Raw genomic sequence first — 16,226 nt, forward strand, 5'->3', positions numbered from 1 at the left:
TATCCCAAGAGAAATGCTTGGATAATGCTACTTGTATGACTTAATCTTGTAATAGTTCACTAGCATATTTTACTGCACAGAAACTTAAATGGGCCAACTTAAGAACATACTCTTTAAAATATTCATGTGTTATGAAAACTATGAAATCAATAAAACAAACAACCCTATCAATGATGAAGCTTAACACATTAATGAAAAGGAATAAAGAATGAATGGTGACACATCAAGTCAAGAAAAACTGGTAGAACACTACATAGAATGGAATTCGATTCCTAAATCACTGACTTCCCCTCATCCCTTTTGAAGTAAAGGGAATTTCAGAATGCATACATTATGAAAAAGTACACATTGCTAAACCAGTTTACCTGAGCCTGGATGAGAAGTAATGGCACACTATTAAAAATTTCTTCTCAGAAACAGTGGTAATGCATTGGCACAGCCAGTCAGGGAAGTGGTGGAGCCGCATCACTGGAGGTGTTCAAGAAAAAGGCAGATGTGACACTGAGGGTTCAGTGCTATGGTGGAGATGGGTTGACAGCTGGACTAGATGACCTTAGAGGTCTTCTCCAACGTTAATGATTCTATGATTGCACCATTAAAATCTTGGTAAATGAAGTGTATATTAAAAACATAACACCTATTACTTATTTTTAGACTTCTCTTATACTGATCTAACTCAATGAAATATACATTTCTTCACTGATGTAAAATGAAGCAGGAATACAGTTATAACTATTAAATCAATGGAGAAGAAATTAGCACAAGTATTTTGATACTTCATACGGCCTTATCAGTTTTAAATGTATTTCATTGCTGGAAAGTATCCTCCAGATACTAATTTTATCAGTTGTACCTCACAAACTCAAAAATTCATTTTGCCATCCAGCTTCAAAATAGGTATGAGGAAGATTCAGTTTCCAGAAGGAATGAATAGCTTGTGGAAAGGAGCAATTTACAACAAAAAAAGTGGAAGAACAATAAAAATCTACAAATCCCATGCAGTTTATATGGTAGCATATACAAATGTCTCAATCGTAACACGCTGCTATGCAAGAGTAGACAGGACTGAAGAAACAGATGTTACTCACTGAAATGTCTTCTTTCATGTGGAAACATTCAATCACTAATGTTGGAATAGATAATCTTAGCTAGTCCAACTGTCAACCCATTACCATCATGCCTACCAAACCATGACCCCAAGTGCCACCCCTACCACAGACAGACTCCACCACTCCTCTGGGCAGTCTGTTCTCATGTTTGACCACTCTTCCTGAGAAGAATTTTTTCCTAATATCCAATCTGAACCTCTCCTTGTGCAGGTGTTTCTCCTTCCAAGAATCAATCCTAAATCTTTTCAGCACTGGAAAAATCACCAGAAAAAACTAAAATGCCCAAACTACGAAATCAGTATGATTTATACTACTAATAAGTACGATCTTTCCATCATACTTCAAAGTTCTGAATTTGCAAAGCTTTTGTTTATGTATGCATTTCTAAGGAAAAAAAAATATCTGAAGTTTTTTAGCAAAACGGCCAGCTCTGGCTAGGTGCTGGATTTGGGCCCTTTAGAGAATGCTCTTACAAACAGTGAGGCAATATCTCAGAGTTTGCAAAGGCGAAACATAATGGATTGGAATTACTATAAAAAAAAGAAGAAAAACAGAAAAATGATTAAATCAAACTTGTAAAGCACTATTTATCTGCCTACAATACTGGTGTTTCCTAATCAGTCGAGCACAAGAGTCTAGTAAAGTGGCATTAAATTACTTTCTACACTGTAATTACTTTCTACATGAACAGACAGCTGTCTAACTTTGACTGCTGAGTTATTCCTAAAAACAACAGTATTTACTTTTCCAAAGCTAGACAAGTAATTGAAAGAATTACAGCAATTTAAGAAAAAATATGACATTCCAAAATAATAAGCCATTAGCTACGAACACATTTTCTAAACAATTAGAAAAAAAAAATGAACAAAAAGAATATGAAGTAGAGAGCACATTATAACGTCTGGCTATAAGTAATTACTTTAATGATATAACACAATACCTTCACAAGACACACAGACACAACTGTGGATGGTAATAGGCAATATTTGCTTGTAAAGCCAAACCTTACAGAACTCAACAACTACAACACTTCTATGGAAGTTTTCTGTTAGTATTTTCCTTAAAAAAAAGTTCTCCTCACATTTCAAAGATGCTGTTTGAGGACTGCGATATTTTCAGGCAAATGTTTAAAAAACTGGTTTATTAAGTTCTGAAATTTCAGAACAGATATATATTTGATGTAACATCTTAGCAACTTAACGAGAACAACCACCTGATGTAAAAGGTGGTGTAATACACTGATACAAATGCTACTACATTAAAAAAAATATTAAGAAGGAGACTGGAGATCAGATTTTTGACACCCCAAAGCCAGTTCTGAAATCTTCCAGGAGTCAGATATCACTGCTGAAATTTGGAAAGCCAAATAATCCACATATAATCATATACAAGGGCAATGCCAAGATATAAAGCAGTTTTCCTGGCATATATTGCAGGAGAGAACAAAGCCCATACTATGCATTAATAAACCAAACTAGTATCAGAAATCTCTGGCACAGATGGCTGCGAAGTCCAAGGACCATTTACAGAAGCTGATAATGTAATACTCACAGGCTTCTTGTAGGAACTTTTCTCTAACGCTGTCTGAGGTGCAGTTTTTACACGTTTTGATTGCTACAGCCATAGCTGGATTTTCCTGGAAGAGATTTAAAAACAACTGAAACACAGCCCACATAAAATTAGGTCCAAAATTCTAACGAAACTGATTTAGAGAAAGAGAATATTAACTAGAATACCTTTAGTTAAGAAATTAATTTTGAAAGCATCAGTGTTAAAATATTATTATAACCAAGACACTTAGTGTGCTTTTACATCTAATTAAAATTTTATCTGTTTTAAATTACGCTAATTCGTACAAAAATTCTGACAGAAGATGATTAAGTGTGCAGTGCTGTAAATGTTCCAGCACTACAGAAGATTAGAATAGAAGCACAGTTAGCAAAAGCAAAGGGAACAAGTAGATATATGCCTGAAAAACACACTTGGCTTCTGCAAGCAACTTGGAAAGCCAAATAAAGGGCTTTTTGTGGCTTTTTGCAGTGCAAAGACCAGCTATAATTTTTGACTGACTCAAATCCTTCATACAAAGCAGATTGCTAACAGGATACATACTAAGTCAGCTTTTCAACTGAATTCAAACTACAAAGAGAAGATTTTATAAATTAGCTTCACAGCCAGTTACACCAAGAGCTTAAAGCTGAGTTTAACAGAACACGTGTATTCCAAAGCAGCAACAGATTCGAGCATCTGATTGCTTATCCTCCGAATACAGAAAAATGAGAAGCTCTCAGACAGCCCAAAGGAGGCCTCCTGGCTCAGGAGGAGGCTTTCATCTTATCTTCCTTTGGTGCGTCTTACAAACACTCCGTTCTAAGTAACAGACAGCACTGAGGACTCATAAGAGCGTTTCTTTCCTAGAGAAGCTCTAGGCATTCTGTCTTCAGAAGGATTCAAAACACCACAATTTACTTGGAAAATGGTATATTTTTTAAGTTTAAATCACTATTTGGCAAGTGCAGAACCTGCATAATGAGCTGGAAAGCTCACGTACTGCTGGCTCTTACAAGAACAGCTCTGCATTAAGTTGCAGCAGAAGCTGCTCCATCCACGAGGAGCTCCATCTGCTCCAGCACAGCACATCCCCACTGCTGCATCTCAGGCTCAAGCTTCACTTTGACAATTCTTAATGAACTGGAAAAGCAGGTGAAGTGTTTTAAAATTAATCCTGATCAAGGCCTGACAAAGGATTAACGAGTTCCCAAAAACTGCAGCTCTGTGGAGAAGCACTTGGTGCTCTGGAGGATGAAAAGCTGGACATAAACCAGCCTGGAAGGTCAACAGTATCCTGAGCTGTACCAAACAAGAGGTGGCAGCAGGGAGAGGGACGAGGTTGTCCCCCTTTGCTTTGCCTTTGTGATGCCACATCTGGAGTACTGCGTCCAAGCCTGGAGTCTCCAAGAAAGCCCTGTGGAGAAGGACCTGGGGGTCTTGATAGATGAAAAACATGAGCCAGCAATGAGCACAACAAAAGCAAGTGTAGAGTCATGCATCTGGGGAGAAATAATTGCATGCACACCACGGTACAGGTTGGGGGATGACCTGCTGGAGAGGAGCTCTGCGGAGAGGGACCTGGGTGTCCTGGTGGACGACAGGTTGGCCATGAGCCAGCAGTGTGCCCTTGTGGCCAAAAAGGCCAATGGCATTCTGGGGTGCACTAGAAAGAGCGTGGCCAGCAGGTCGAGGGAGGTGATCCTCCCCCTCTACCCTGCCCTGGTAAGGCCTCATCTGGAGTACTGTGTCCAGTTCTGGGCTCCCCAGTACAAAAAAGACAGGGATCTCTTGGAAACAGTCCAGCGGAGAGCCACAAAGACGGTGAAGGGCCTGGAGTGTCTTTCCTATGAGGAAAGGCTGAGTGATCTGGGTCTGTTTAGCCTTGAGAAGACTGAGAGGGGACCTGATCCAGATCTATAAATATCTAAGGTGTGGGGTCAGAGTGGCGAGGTCAGACTGTTTTCAGCAGTGTGTGGAGACAGGACAAGGGGAAATGGCCAGAAACTGCAGCATAGAAGTTCTGCACCAATGTGCGCAAGAACTTCTTTATGGGGAGGGTGACGGAGCACTGGAACAGGCTGCCCAGGGAGGTTGTGGAGTCTCCTCTGGAGATATTCAAGACCCACCTGGACACCTACTTGTGCGACCTGGTGTAGGGAACCTGCTTTGGCAGGGGGGTTGGACTCGATGATCTCTGGAAGTCCCTTCCAACCCCTACGATTCTGTGATTCTGTGAAAGTGCCCTTGTGGCTTGCAAGGCAAATGGTATCTTGGGCTCCATCAGAAGAGGGGTGGCCAGCAGGTACAGGGAGGTGATTGTTCCCCTCTCGTCTGCTCTTGTGAGGCCCCATCTGGAGTACTGTGTCCAGGTCCGGAGCCCCCATTGCAAAAAACACAGGGAGCTGTTGGAGAGGGTCCAGAGGAGGGCCACAAAGATGATCAGGGGGTGGAACACCTCCCCTGCAAAGACAGGCTGAGGGACCTGGGCTTTTTCAGTCAGGGGAAAAGAAGGCTGTGGGGTGATCTCACTGCAGCATTTCAGTACCTAAAGAGAACCTACAGATAGGAGGGGAATCAACTCTTTGAAAGGGTAAATAATGGCAGGACGAGGAGAAATGGTTTTAAGATGAGGGAGGGGAGATTTAGGTTAGACATCAGGGGGAAATTCTTTACAGAGAGAGTGGTGAGGTGCTGGAACAGGCTGCCCAGAGAGGTTGTGGATGCCCCGTCCCTGGAGTTGTTCAAGGCCAGATTGGATGGGGCCCTGGGCAGCCTGGTCTAGTATTAAATGCGGAGGTTGGTGGCCCTGCCTGTGGCAGGGGGGTTGGAGCTTCATGATCCTTGAGGTCCCTTCCAACCCTGGCCATTCTGTGGGCCCTGGGCACAGAGATCTGGTGGGTGGTAACCCTTCCCAGGGCAGACGTGTTGGAACTGGGTTGAAACTTTCTTTTTTGCATAAGACGACAGAAAAATGAGGATCCAAAAACAAACTGGTAACACTTGTATAGCAAACAGTAAACACTATTTTAAATGACTCGTTTAGCTTAATTCCATAGTAAATAAGCCTTCACAGACAGTTTTATTAGAATTGCTTGCACGTGAACATTAAGATCCTATACATGCCTAACTTTTCATACAGTATGCTATATACATGCTGCTTTCTGGTATTTCTTAAATATTTAGTAGCAAGTAGCCTTGTAGAAGATGTGGTTGCTATTCAACCAATAGAGTAAGAATCTGACAAGTACAACAAACAGGGATCAATGAGATTTTCAAATTGGAATTTGAGCTAGCGGAATAAGATGTGAGGCATCTCCCCCACGTTTTTACATGTGAGCTGAATACACACAAAGATGGAAAAGCAATCATATCATTGTAACTGATTTTTCTACTTGCTCTATCATTTCTTCTAGACATTTAAGTATAGTCTATGATTATTACATCAAAATGTAATGATACCTTCCTACTTTCGCTTTGCATATTTGATTATCTTAGATGCGGTAATAATTTCATTAATAAAAGTAATTAGTAGGTAACATTTATAGAAAGCTAACTAGGTACATGATGACTTAACAGAATCTATTTTCCTATTCAAGAAGAATGAACAACATTTACAGAACAGCTCCAAGAAAAGAGGTCTATCACTGGTTTTACAGAGCACTACATTTATCCACTTTGCTCCAAGTTCACTGCAACGTTCTTCCTTGAGCACTCCTGTTAAGTTGCCCAGGGTTAAATAAAAATAAAGACTGATTCTAATACAAGGTATAACAGAACTGTTTTTCTGAACAGAGCTATAATGAAATATCTAACATCTGTATGATATATTTGAACACTTATCCCTATTTTGAAGTATCGCATTAAATATGTATTTATTTAACCCCACACATGCTTGGGATGTTAATCAGTTGTTTCTGGGAAATAATGTTTCCAAAGCCAGAACTCAGCTGTTGTACATATGAATTATAACTTCATCTACAGAAATTCCAGACACCAAAGTTCTTGAGTTGAGAAATAAGTTTTCATTTTACAGTTGCAGACTTAGTTCCTTATTATAATTGGCTAAAGTTAAATAATTTTACAGCTTTGTCTCTATTCTACCCCACTCCTCCAGTCCCCAATTCAATTCTTCATCTATATAAATTATCTTCATCTTTGTCACTGAAGTCTGTATAACACATAAACGCCAGCCTGAAGTTCCTGAGTGCCACTGACCAAACTGGTTTCAGTGAGGTGACTAGTGGACATTGAGGTCTGGCTGGATCTGCATTTATTTTGTATCTTTTCTTGGAACAAACTAATAACATACTAACATACAAGTCATAGAGCAAGAGAGAAAGATGCTTACCGCAAAAACAGACGTTTTTATTGCCTCTGTTGTAGGCTACTGCTTTTTCAGCATAAAAGACTAAAGCTTCTCCCCTATATTTCATCAGAGAAGTTACATTACTTGATCCTGACCCAACTGGCAGCTTCTGCACTGAATGCTGAATCGAAATCCAACTCAGGTTTAACATCTCCAGATACTATTTCAAACTTCAGAGAAGGTTCTACAGCACCAAATACTCACTAGTGGAGTATGGCCAGAGGTATATGTGTATATCACACTTGGACAAACTCAAAATTAAGAAGAATGTGTGCAACTAGGTTTAAAAGCAGTGAGTTCCAATTCTAGTGCTGCCAGTGGTTTTGGTAGGGGTGTGAACAGTTTACCTGGCATTTCTGATTCACTTTCTTATCTGTAAAAAAGAGGGATCACTCTAGAGCTACTATTTTAGATATCTGAAAAATGAAAAATATGTTCTGCATGGGGATTATTCCACTAAATAAACCACAGAATCAAGGTTTGCTTGTTCTGGAAGGCATATGAGGCACACGTTTATTTATTTTAACTTGAAAGCTTTTCTTTTTAGCTTATTCTTTTGTTTCAGAAGTGAAGCTTACCGGACTCATGTAAATTCCTTGGTGCACATCTCCAAATTGTCCTTCACCAATGCAGCGCCCCAGTTCAATTCTCTCCCTTTGAATTTCATAATCTCTGGCTATAAGAATATAATGCACTTAAAATATCAGATCTCTGAGGAAAGGCAAAGGAACAATCCACAAGATACCAAACTCAGTCACTCCAGTGTCTCACAAATGAATAACTACGATTAACATACGCTGCACACCAACCTATACAAATGCTGTATACACAGTGGAAACCTCTTAAACAAAAGTTTGAATCAAAGCAATGAAAAAGACAATGTGAACTGTAATTTCTTAAATTAACTATTATGCATTATTTATTTCAATACAATAGAGATAATTAAACCGTTCTTGCTAGTAGAAGACAAAACATAAATAGCCTAGGACAATAGAGATGATAATAAATACAGCCCTAGCTCACATGCTTTTATGAGTTTAAGAGAAGTCCACTATGTGGTATTTTAGATCTTGGAACCATCAAATTAGCCAGGAGAATTTTTAAAGAGGTAACTGCAAGAAAAAAATACAGAAACAAAGAGCATGGCAAATAAAGATAGAAGGAAAGAGCAAAATTTTGAGTGCAATACACCTCCATCAGTCTGTAATTGAAGTAAAATTGATAGAATGCATTGCAACTTATACAATTTTAATAACTTCACTGCTAAGACTGAGAGGTTTTCTGATGAAAATGCCTCAGTACTTTGGCAAAAATATTTAAGCAATTGCAAGTGAATTACTTCATTTGCAATTTAATTTCTAGCAGACATGGAAAAATATTTCTGGAACAGCAGAAAAACATGTACAGTATATGTTTTCACCTCTACTTCTATTATTCAGAGAAAAAAATAAGCTACCAGCTTAAGACTTAAGGACTGATTTTTTGCACTTATTAACACTACAGAAATAACAATGTCTAGAGATGGATAACACTATGATAAATGCCCTTTTCATTTCTTGCTTTAAGTACTGCATTTTCCTCTTTAAAATCCCAAAGCTAGTTGGTTTAACTATAGATAAATAATGTTTATTAAATGAAAGTGAATAAGAAAAATTCCACATCATTCCAAACTGCAAGCATACAAGGATGGGTAAAGGATCTCCTGTTACCTTCATCTATTCCATAGCTTTCTGCAGTGCAATTAAGAGAAAGATCAAATGCTTACTTAGAGCTTCTTAAAATCAAGGACAAACATTTTTTAAACATTTAAAAAAAATGAAGAACTATACAGATGCAGTTTTAACTTTACATTGGCAGAAGTCACAGGTCTGTTCTTGTGATCTGAACTGCCCCTGCCCTGGGACAGCTGAACACTTGAACCCACTTCAGTGCAGCACAGCACTTAATGCTTGTGTCAACAGCCCATCCAACAGGCTTTGAACTGAAGGCATAAACTGAAGTGTTCAGAGTCATCCAGTGCTGGACCACAAGTAATTTGTTCAATGGAAATTCAAAAGAAAATTATTACAAAATAATAATTAAAAAATCATAGAGTTAATATGTTAAAAAAAAATTAAAGGATTTAGGTTATCATAGTACTTTTTTAATCCTGCAATTATTTTAATGGAATTATGTAATAACTTACAAGACATTCAAAGCACACTGTTTATTTCTAGAAAACATATATTCTTGCTTTCCAAATATTTTCCACAGTAGCATATTATACAATAAACACTGAAGTGATTATGAAACACTTCTGTCTCACGAAAACCTGAAGAAATCCCTACACACAAGTCATTATTTTCCAGCAGAACACGCCATCAGCTCAGCACCATCCTCCCCTGTCACACCAAACCAACCTGGCATTTCTGTAGGCATTCTTCAGAAGCAGACAGAACCAACTGTCTAATGTTAGAGAAATCCCAGGCTGCCAAAATATTTCTGTAGGTTGCAGATGTAACTTAAAATCAGCATACGGACTTCTATGTGAAATTAGCTGACTCTGACAGTTCAACATATCCTAATTCAAATATTCCACGAGAAAATCCTGGCAGTGGCCAATGCATCATCTTTTTTTTTTTTTTTTATTTCAAAGATGAAGACTCAGAAGAACTTTTATCTTGAAAAAAACTGCATGTGGTACAAATGACTTTGCTCTAGAGAATAGTATGTGTGATGCAGAGCAAGGATCAAGGATGGGATACAGTTATAGAGCAGTATCCAAAAGCATTCCAAATTCCTTGCCTTTATGACAGAAATCTCACACATTCTTTATGCACTGTGTTCGGCATCACAGTACAAAACAAACCTCCATTTTATGACATTTTGAGACATAGAAGGGAGCTCACAATGAAGTCACTGGCAACACAAGCTATGACAGAAGTTACTTCGTTTCATAACCTGAGCTTAAAAGGACACTGAAGCTAGGAAGCTTTCAAACATCATCGAGCAATACGTGTGCAAAGAAAATATTCTTATGGCTGAAATGTAAGATTCAATCCCAAAGAAGCTGCTGGGAAGAAAAGTTCCAGTTAACATACTTACTTGATGGCATTGTATAAGTATCTTCTTCATCTATAATCTCTGCATAGTCATCTGTTTCTGTAAAGGGAGGAATTAAAGAATTTCGGGAAAAACAGATGAAAACACTTCTCCAAAACAGTATCTCCAATGTATCAAAGCTGGTAAGTCACAATCCCCCCACTTCAACAGCGCTGGGACACATTTACAATAGCATGAATAAAACTTGCTCATGCATAATTTATGGCATGATAATGACCTCAAGTGCCAATTATGCTACGTCACATAGATGCATTCAACAAGGAACAAAAGAAAGTTTCATTTGTATTCAGAAAAGTGTAAGTTCTCTAACTGAATCCAATCCAAACTGTTGACTCCAAAAGAAAATCCTTTTAAGAGCAAATTCGACCACAGAAAAAAAAACACCAACAAAAAAAACATTATTAATGGATTAAATTGTTTTATCTTCAATAAAGTGTGATCAATAGTTTGCTAATATTTATGTCAAACAAGCAAAACAGATGGTAAAGATGTGCCAGGGCAGCATCTACTTACTGTCAGTGCAGCAAGGTGAGCAATTTTCTATACTATTTCCTAAAGAAAAAGATCTTTTCTTCTTGTACTACTCTCAGTTTTGTTTAGAAGAATTGCTGTCTCAAATCAGCATCCTCAGAAAACATCCAGCTCTCAAAGTTACCAGAAAAACAACAGCATACTTCTTCCTCTGTTTAAAACTTATGACTTTTATATCATCAGTTCTCACGACAGTGTAACTGGTGACATGTCCTGTCCTACCAGTGGCTCCTTCTGTTCCTCTGAAGAGCTTCCAGCTCATGTAAGTCATTTCCTAATGGTCAGAAATTCTCCCAGGGTTTACAAACCCATCCACAGCAGTGAAATAATCAGTCACTGCCAGGCAATTCTATTCTCCAACTTTAATTGCATAGAGGTTCTCAAAATTGAGTAATTTCAAGTCCAGTATGAGGTTTTAACAGCTGTTTTCAGGTGATTACATATTGGGCTGCCTCTGAAAGGCACAAATCGCTTCTTCTGCCCTGGAGCATATGTACAATCCTACAGCTCCTCTGCATCATTTCTACAGCAGTGGTTTCTGAATGGTGAATGGGACAAAGCAAAGGTTGGGATGATCCCTTTTTGTGGCAGCCCTCAGTTCAAACAAAGCCAACTCTGACAGCAGAGCAATGCTCCTAAATATTATACAGGTAGACAAACAAGAACAGATTTTCAAACGAACTCAATATTCAGCAACTAGAAAACTTGAGATTACCTATAGTATTTGAAGTTCAACACACTTCAGCAATTAAATATAGATTTATGGTCTTAACTTTACATTACTAACACAAAATTAAAGGTTTTTTTCTTCCAAACCCCTGTAGAAATTTCCTATCTTGTAAAAACAGCAAATTTTACTCTTTAAATTTGTGTTAGGCAATTTCTGTTTACAATACAGCAAAACAGAATCACCAAACCAAAATCCAATGAATTATAAAGACAGTGCACAAGTGTGAACAGGCAGCACACTAAGGGGGGCTAATCACAAAATCACAGAATGGCCTGGGTTGAAAAGGACCACATTCATCATCTGGTTTCAACCCCCCTGCTATGTGCAGGGTCACCAACCAGCAGACCAGGCTGCCCAGAGCCACATCCAGCCTGGCCTTGAATGCCTCCAGGGATGGGGCATCCACAACCTCCTTGGGCAACCTGTTCCAGTGTGTCACCACTCTCTGAATCTCTAATCTCTTGGTATGTTTTTTCTTCTAGTCATACAAACTGAAATTTTAACAGACAGGTAAACTCTAGGTTCACCTGAAAAGTAAGCATGCATCTCAAAGAAAACATTAGCGTTACATCACTGTTATGAGGGTAATCATTCTGCTTCTTTATAATATTTTTAAAGCTATTTTTAAACTTTTGTTAGGTGAAATATACATCAGCCAGTGTTACAAGCTGTTATTTGAGGCTGATACCACAGAGTTCTTCCCATCTGGTTAAAAAATGGACTGAATGAAAGATATTATAAACAACTTCAAGAAGAATTTAAGGAGTCTAGATAGAAAAGTGGTGTCACACTGTTCTTTAAACAACTAAGTCATTTGTCACACTAGTTTGTGGAACAGTGCTTATGAATGTGACAAATGACTTGGCTTGTTCATCTCCCTACTTTAATTTACTGAAGTTCATTCATAAGCATTATCATAATGCTGTTGAGCACAATGCATGGTTTTAAGACATTGCTCAAAACTGCTCTGAAATGAAAAGAGTCCTCATTAGCCAATCTAAATGAATAACATGTTTGCAATTAACTACATAAATATTTCCTGTTATACTTGTAACACTCTGGAGAGGAACATATAATGAGAATTCAAAAAGTAATTCCTATACATGTTTGGTATCATTTCTAGGAATTAGAGAAAAAAAAAAAAAAAAATCAATCAAGGCATTAACAGGGACTCGAAGTGCTTTCTACAAGAGATAAGCAATCTCCATAACCCATGGTCAGAGCCACGTTTTAAGAGACTATATTCAAGTCAGCTAAGACTGAGACTATGTCTGCTCTCAGATATTCCAGAATCCACGCAGAGCCTAAAGCAAGGCCCACTTGGGCAAGGCTCTGCAGGCTTCTTAATGGAGAAGGATGTGCTGTAGCATTCCCCAGAGCAAAACGCTCACAGTAAAGCAGGGATTCCAGGAGTTACTGTTTTCAAGGCCCTTGGTATGTCTAAATGAGTAAGCCAATTTGAACTTCACTAAATCTGAACATGTTTATGAAATTTCGGTGCATTAACTCCATAATAGCTCATCCCTTATTTTAAAATGCTCTTTGAAATTTCCTTCCTCATGATTTTTTTCCATTTACCAGAGCCCAAATTTTTAAATGATAAACACCCATCAAAACCTGTCTGTAGGTATTTGAAAATCAATTTCTGAATTTATGATTGAAAAAATGCCCTTCAAGCTGTTAAGAAATTGAACAAAATAGACACAGTATTATCTTAATTTTTATCTGAAAGAGAGAAGGGAGGTGTGAATTTATATCAATTTATTCAGAGGAAGGCCACAAAACATTATTTCTTTTTACAGTCTTCCTTTACAAATTAAAGAACGTAAAAAGCAATACCTCCTACTTATAAAAATCAAGACAGACACAACCAGCAGTATCAGATTGACTTTTTTTCCCCAATATCAGATGGAGTTCAGCAGTAGTGGACTACTGATGACTTTAAAGCATCTCCTCAGCAGACTCATTTCCCATGCTGTATAGCAGCCATTGAACACACTCACTGGCCAAACCAAGCATGTAACAATCGCTTAAATCAAACTGAATGGACACTCTTGAAAGCCTATGAACTTTCTCTGCATCATGCCAGAACTCCCATTGCAAACACATGCAATACCACATCCCTGAGCGTTTGAAACAGGTTTCCCTTTTTCAATTCCAGTTTAGCAGAAAGCTCTGGTTGCACAGCCTGTGAAGTACAATATTTAATGGCTAATGGCCAAGACAGACTGCTTTTTGATACTAAAAGGTGTATAAAATTGATTACTGAAATAAGCATTAACTGCTATATGGATGTAAGAATTGCATATTGCACGTTAGTAACACACAGACTAGAAAACATATTACCGTCCCCACTAATTTCATCTGCAGATCCAGGTGGCATGCAAGGAGAGAGAAAAACAGGGGGAGAGAGAAGGGACAGAGAAAGGGAGGGGAAAATATACTATTAAATTCATGAGTAATCCAAAAGTATTCAGATTGCAGTTATCTTATATACCTGACTCAAGAGAAACCAGAAAAGTAGTGGAATTTAAGACTTCTCACCTAAAACCCAAGGGACAAAGATACGTTCTGAGAAGCTTGTATGATGAAACAGAGTTAACGACTTTTAAACACAACATTACAAAAAATTAAATTTGGAAGTGGAACTAGTGCTTTTAATGCATAAGGAAATATCAAATCCTGTTGTTCTTTAATCCTCTGCTACTGAATGGATCTCCTACAGCCAGATGGGTCGTTTCAATTTGGCTTTGCACATACAAATGTGATTTTTGATAACTAGAGTTGGGGTTGACTATTTTGGAAGGAAACACACTCCTGTGCTATCACAAAAGCAAGAGTAAGAAATGGAACAATCTAAGCAATAATCATACACAGCATACTAGTTATATTGAGCAACTCTACATGAAAGCTGTTCAATGAGCACCACAGCCTGCATTTCTGTAATGGCCCCATTCCACACCAATAACTACAGCACAAGCTGATGCATTTTAGATATTACTGATTTCAAAAATGCACATTAATATTGTAAAAAATAATGCACCTGTTACTCCAATTCTTCTTACACCTAACAAAGCCAAACTGGTCCAGACCAAGTGCTGAACCAGTATGAAACCACAAGCATCACTGTATTCAGTATTTAATTAAAAGTGATCCCAGCTGATGCTTACTGATGCTATTCTACTTCATTCATGAGCATGCTGTATCAGGGGTCCAAGAATGAAGTCAAAATCCATTAACAAAAAAAAACCCCAAGAGTATACATGGCCAAAATAGATATACAAATGAAAATATTAATGCTTGTAATTGCAGCATACAATGTTTAAAACAAAGCCTCTCATTAAAACATGGACCAGCAAGTTTATGACACAGCACGAATATCCAATTTGGTAGACTGAAGGGGTAGCAGAAATTTAATGAGATTATTCTTGGAACTCTGTTTACCTGAGCCTGAAATATTAAAAAAAAAACCAACCAACCAGTAACTGAGTTAGTATTTCAGGGTTTGGGTTAATAAGGCAGCCTATACAAAGAGCAGTGCAGTACCCTTAGGTGGCGGCTCATGGGAACAGAAGACGAAAGGGAGAAAGCGTCTAGCTTTCTTTACTTTATGCTGACAGTGATTGACTCCTTTACAAAGAGGCAAAAAAAAAGGAAAGAGAAAAACAAATTATTTAGAAATAAAAGAAAAGAGGCTGGAGAGAACATTTACAGTGAATGAACATAAAAATAAAGATTTACATTACAGTTCTGTATATGCAAAATGGATATACGAATGTATTTGAAACTCTAAAGCATAATTACTTTCCTTCAAATTCTTTACTACAGCAGTAAATTATTCCCATTTCACTTTTAAAAAGTGAGACTAGATTCAGTTGAGAAGCTGGCTTTGGCCAACTACCTACACACCCATTCACAATGCAGAGATACTGTCCATCCCAGAAGCATAACCCACTTTTGTAAGCTCCCCACCTAAGCTTGACTAGAATGTGCTGTGCTAAAACTCTAAGTGATGTGGCAGATTTAAACATGTAATACTGACTTTCTGGACCCTGAGAAAAGAACTTAATATGAAACAACTATTTCACATATTACAATTATATAGAACAAGGAAAAAGCACTGCTTCTCTATCCACTGAAATACAACACTGCATTTGATTAGCAAAGTGCTCAGCAGGAAGAGAGAGATTTATAAGCAGGAGAGATCACAAGAAAGCCAAGACCAACTTTACAAGCTGAGAAAGAAGGAAACAGGATGATACAAGGAACCTGAGTATAGCTGCTCCTCTTGTTTCTCATCATCTGTTCACTCCTCTCTGCTTTCTGTTCACTCCTCTCTGCTTTCTCTTCCCTCTCCCCCCTATCTCAGGAAATGGGAGAGATGATGCAAAACGTGCGTCAACCAAAGACTCCCACCCAGCTGCTGATACTCCCTTTCAAAATTGAGGAGTGAAGTCCAGCTGCCTTGACTAATAGAGGCTGCATGAAGAACTGAGAGCCCAAGCCATGCAGGAGCAGCACGCTGGCCCAATACCCCAGAAGGAGGATGGAGGAATCTGGAAACCTATGAAGTACTAAAGGAGCTATATTTATGCAAAAGCACTGTCTTCTACTCTTCATTTTTTCTTCTGATCAGAGTTTGAGGGATGATGAGAGCTGCATTAAGTATGTTAAATCTGGAGGGTGCACGCTGAATTTTATGCATGCAAATCTAATGGATAACTTCCTACAACGTAGAATCCCTATTCTGCTAAGACAGTAAAGGTAAAACACATGGGTATGATTTATTATTGTACCGAAACATCACTTTAAGAACTGCCAGGGTGATTCATCAATT

The 16,226-nt window shown here is 38.2% G+C and overlaps 1 protein-coding gene across 12 annotated transcripts in view; it reads right to left on the reverse strand.

Annotated features, from left to right (window-relative positions):
- PTK2 (protein tyrosine kinase 2) overlaps window positions 1-16,226 on the reverse strand; it is a 192,336-nt gene that overhangs the window by 38,619 nt on the left and 137,491 nt on the right. For 7 of the 12 annotated variants that reach the window (XM_090138045.1, XM_090138046.1, XM_090138044.1 and 4 more), the window contains 4 exons: window positions 10,111-10,167; window positions 8,736-8,756; window positions 7,605-7,702; window positions 2,661-2,745 (listed from right to left, as the gene is read on the reverse strand). In XM_090138045.1, the coding sequence (XP_089994171.1) occupies window positions 2,661-2,745; window positions 7,605-7,702; window positions 8,736-8,756; window positions 10,111-10,167 (261 nt within the window). Of the gene's footprint in view, window positions 1-2,660; window positions 2,746-7,604; window positions 7,703-8,735; window positions 8,757-10,110; window positions 10,168-13,735; window positions 13,754-14,935; window positions 15,020-16,226 lie in introns of all 12 variants that reach the window. The other 5 variants (XM_031591271.2, XM_090138043.1, XM_090138053.1 and 2 more) reach the window with 2 other exon arrangements.

The sequence above is a fragment of the Phasianus colchicus genome, chromosome 3 (assembly GCF_987193195.1).
Source record: "Phasianus colchicus chromosome 3, bPhaCol1.hap1.1, whole genome shotgun sequence".
NCBI classification, from domain to species: Eukaryota; Metazoa; Chordata; class Aves; order Galliformes; family Phasianidae; genus Phasianus; species Phasianus colchicus.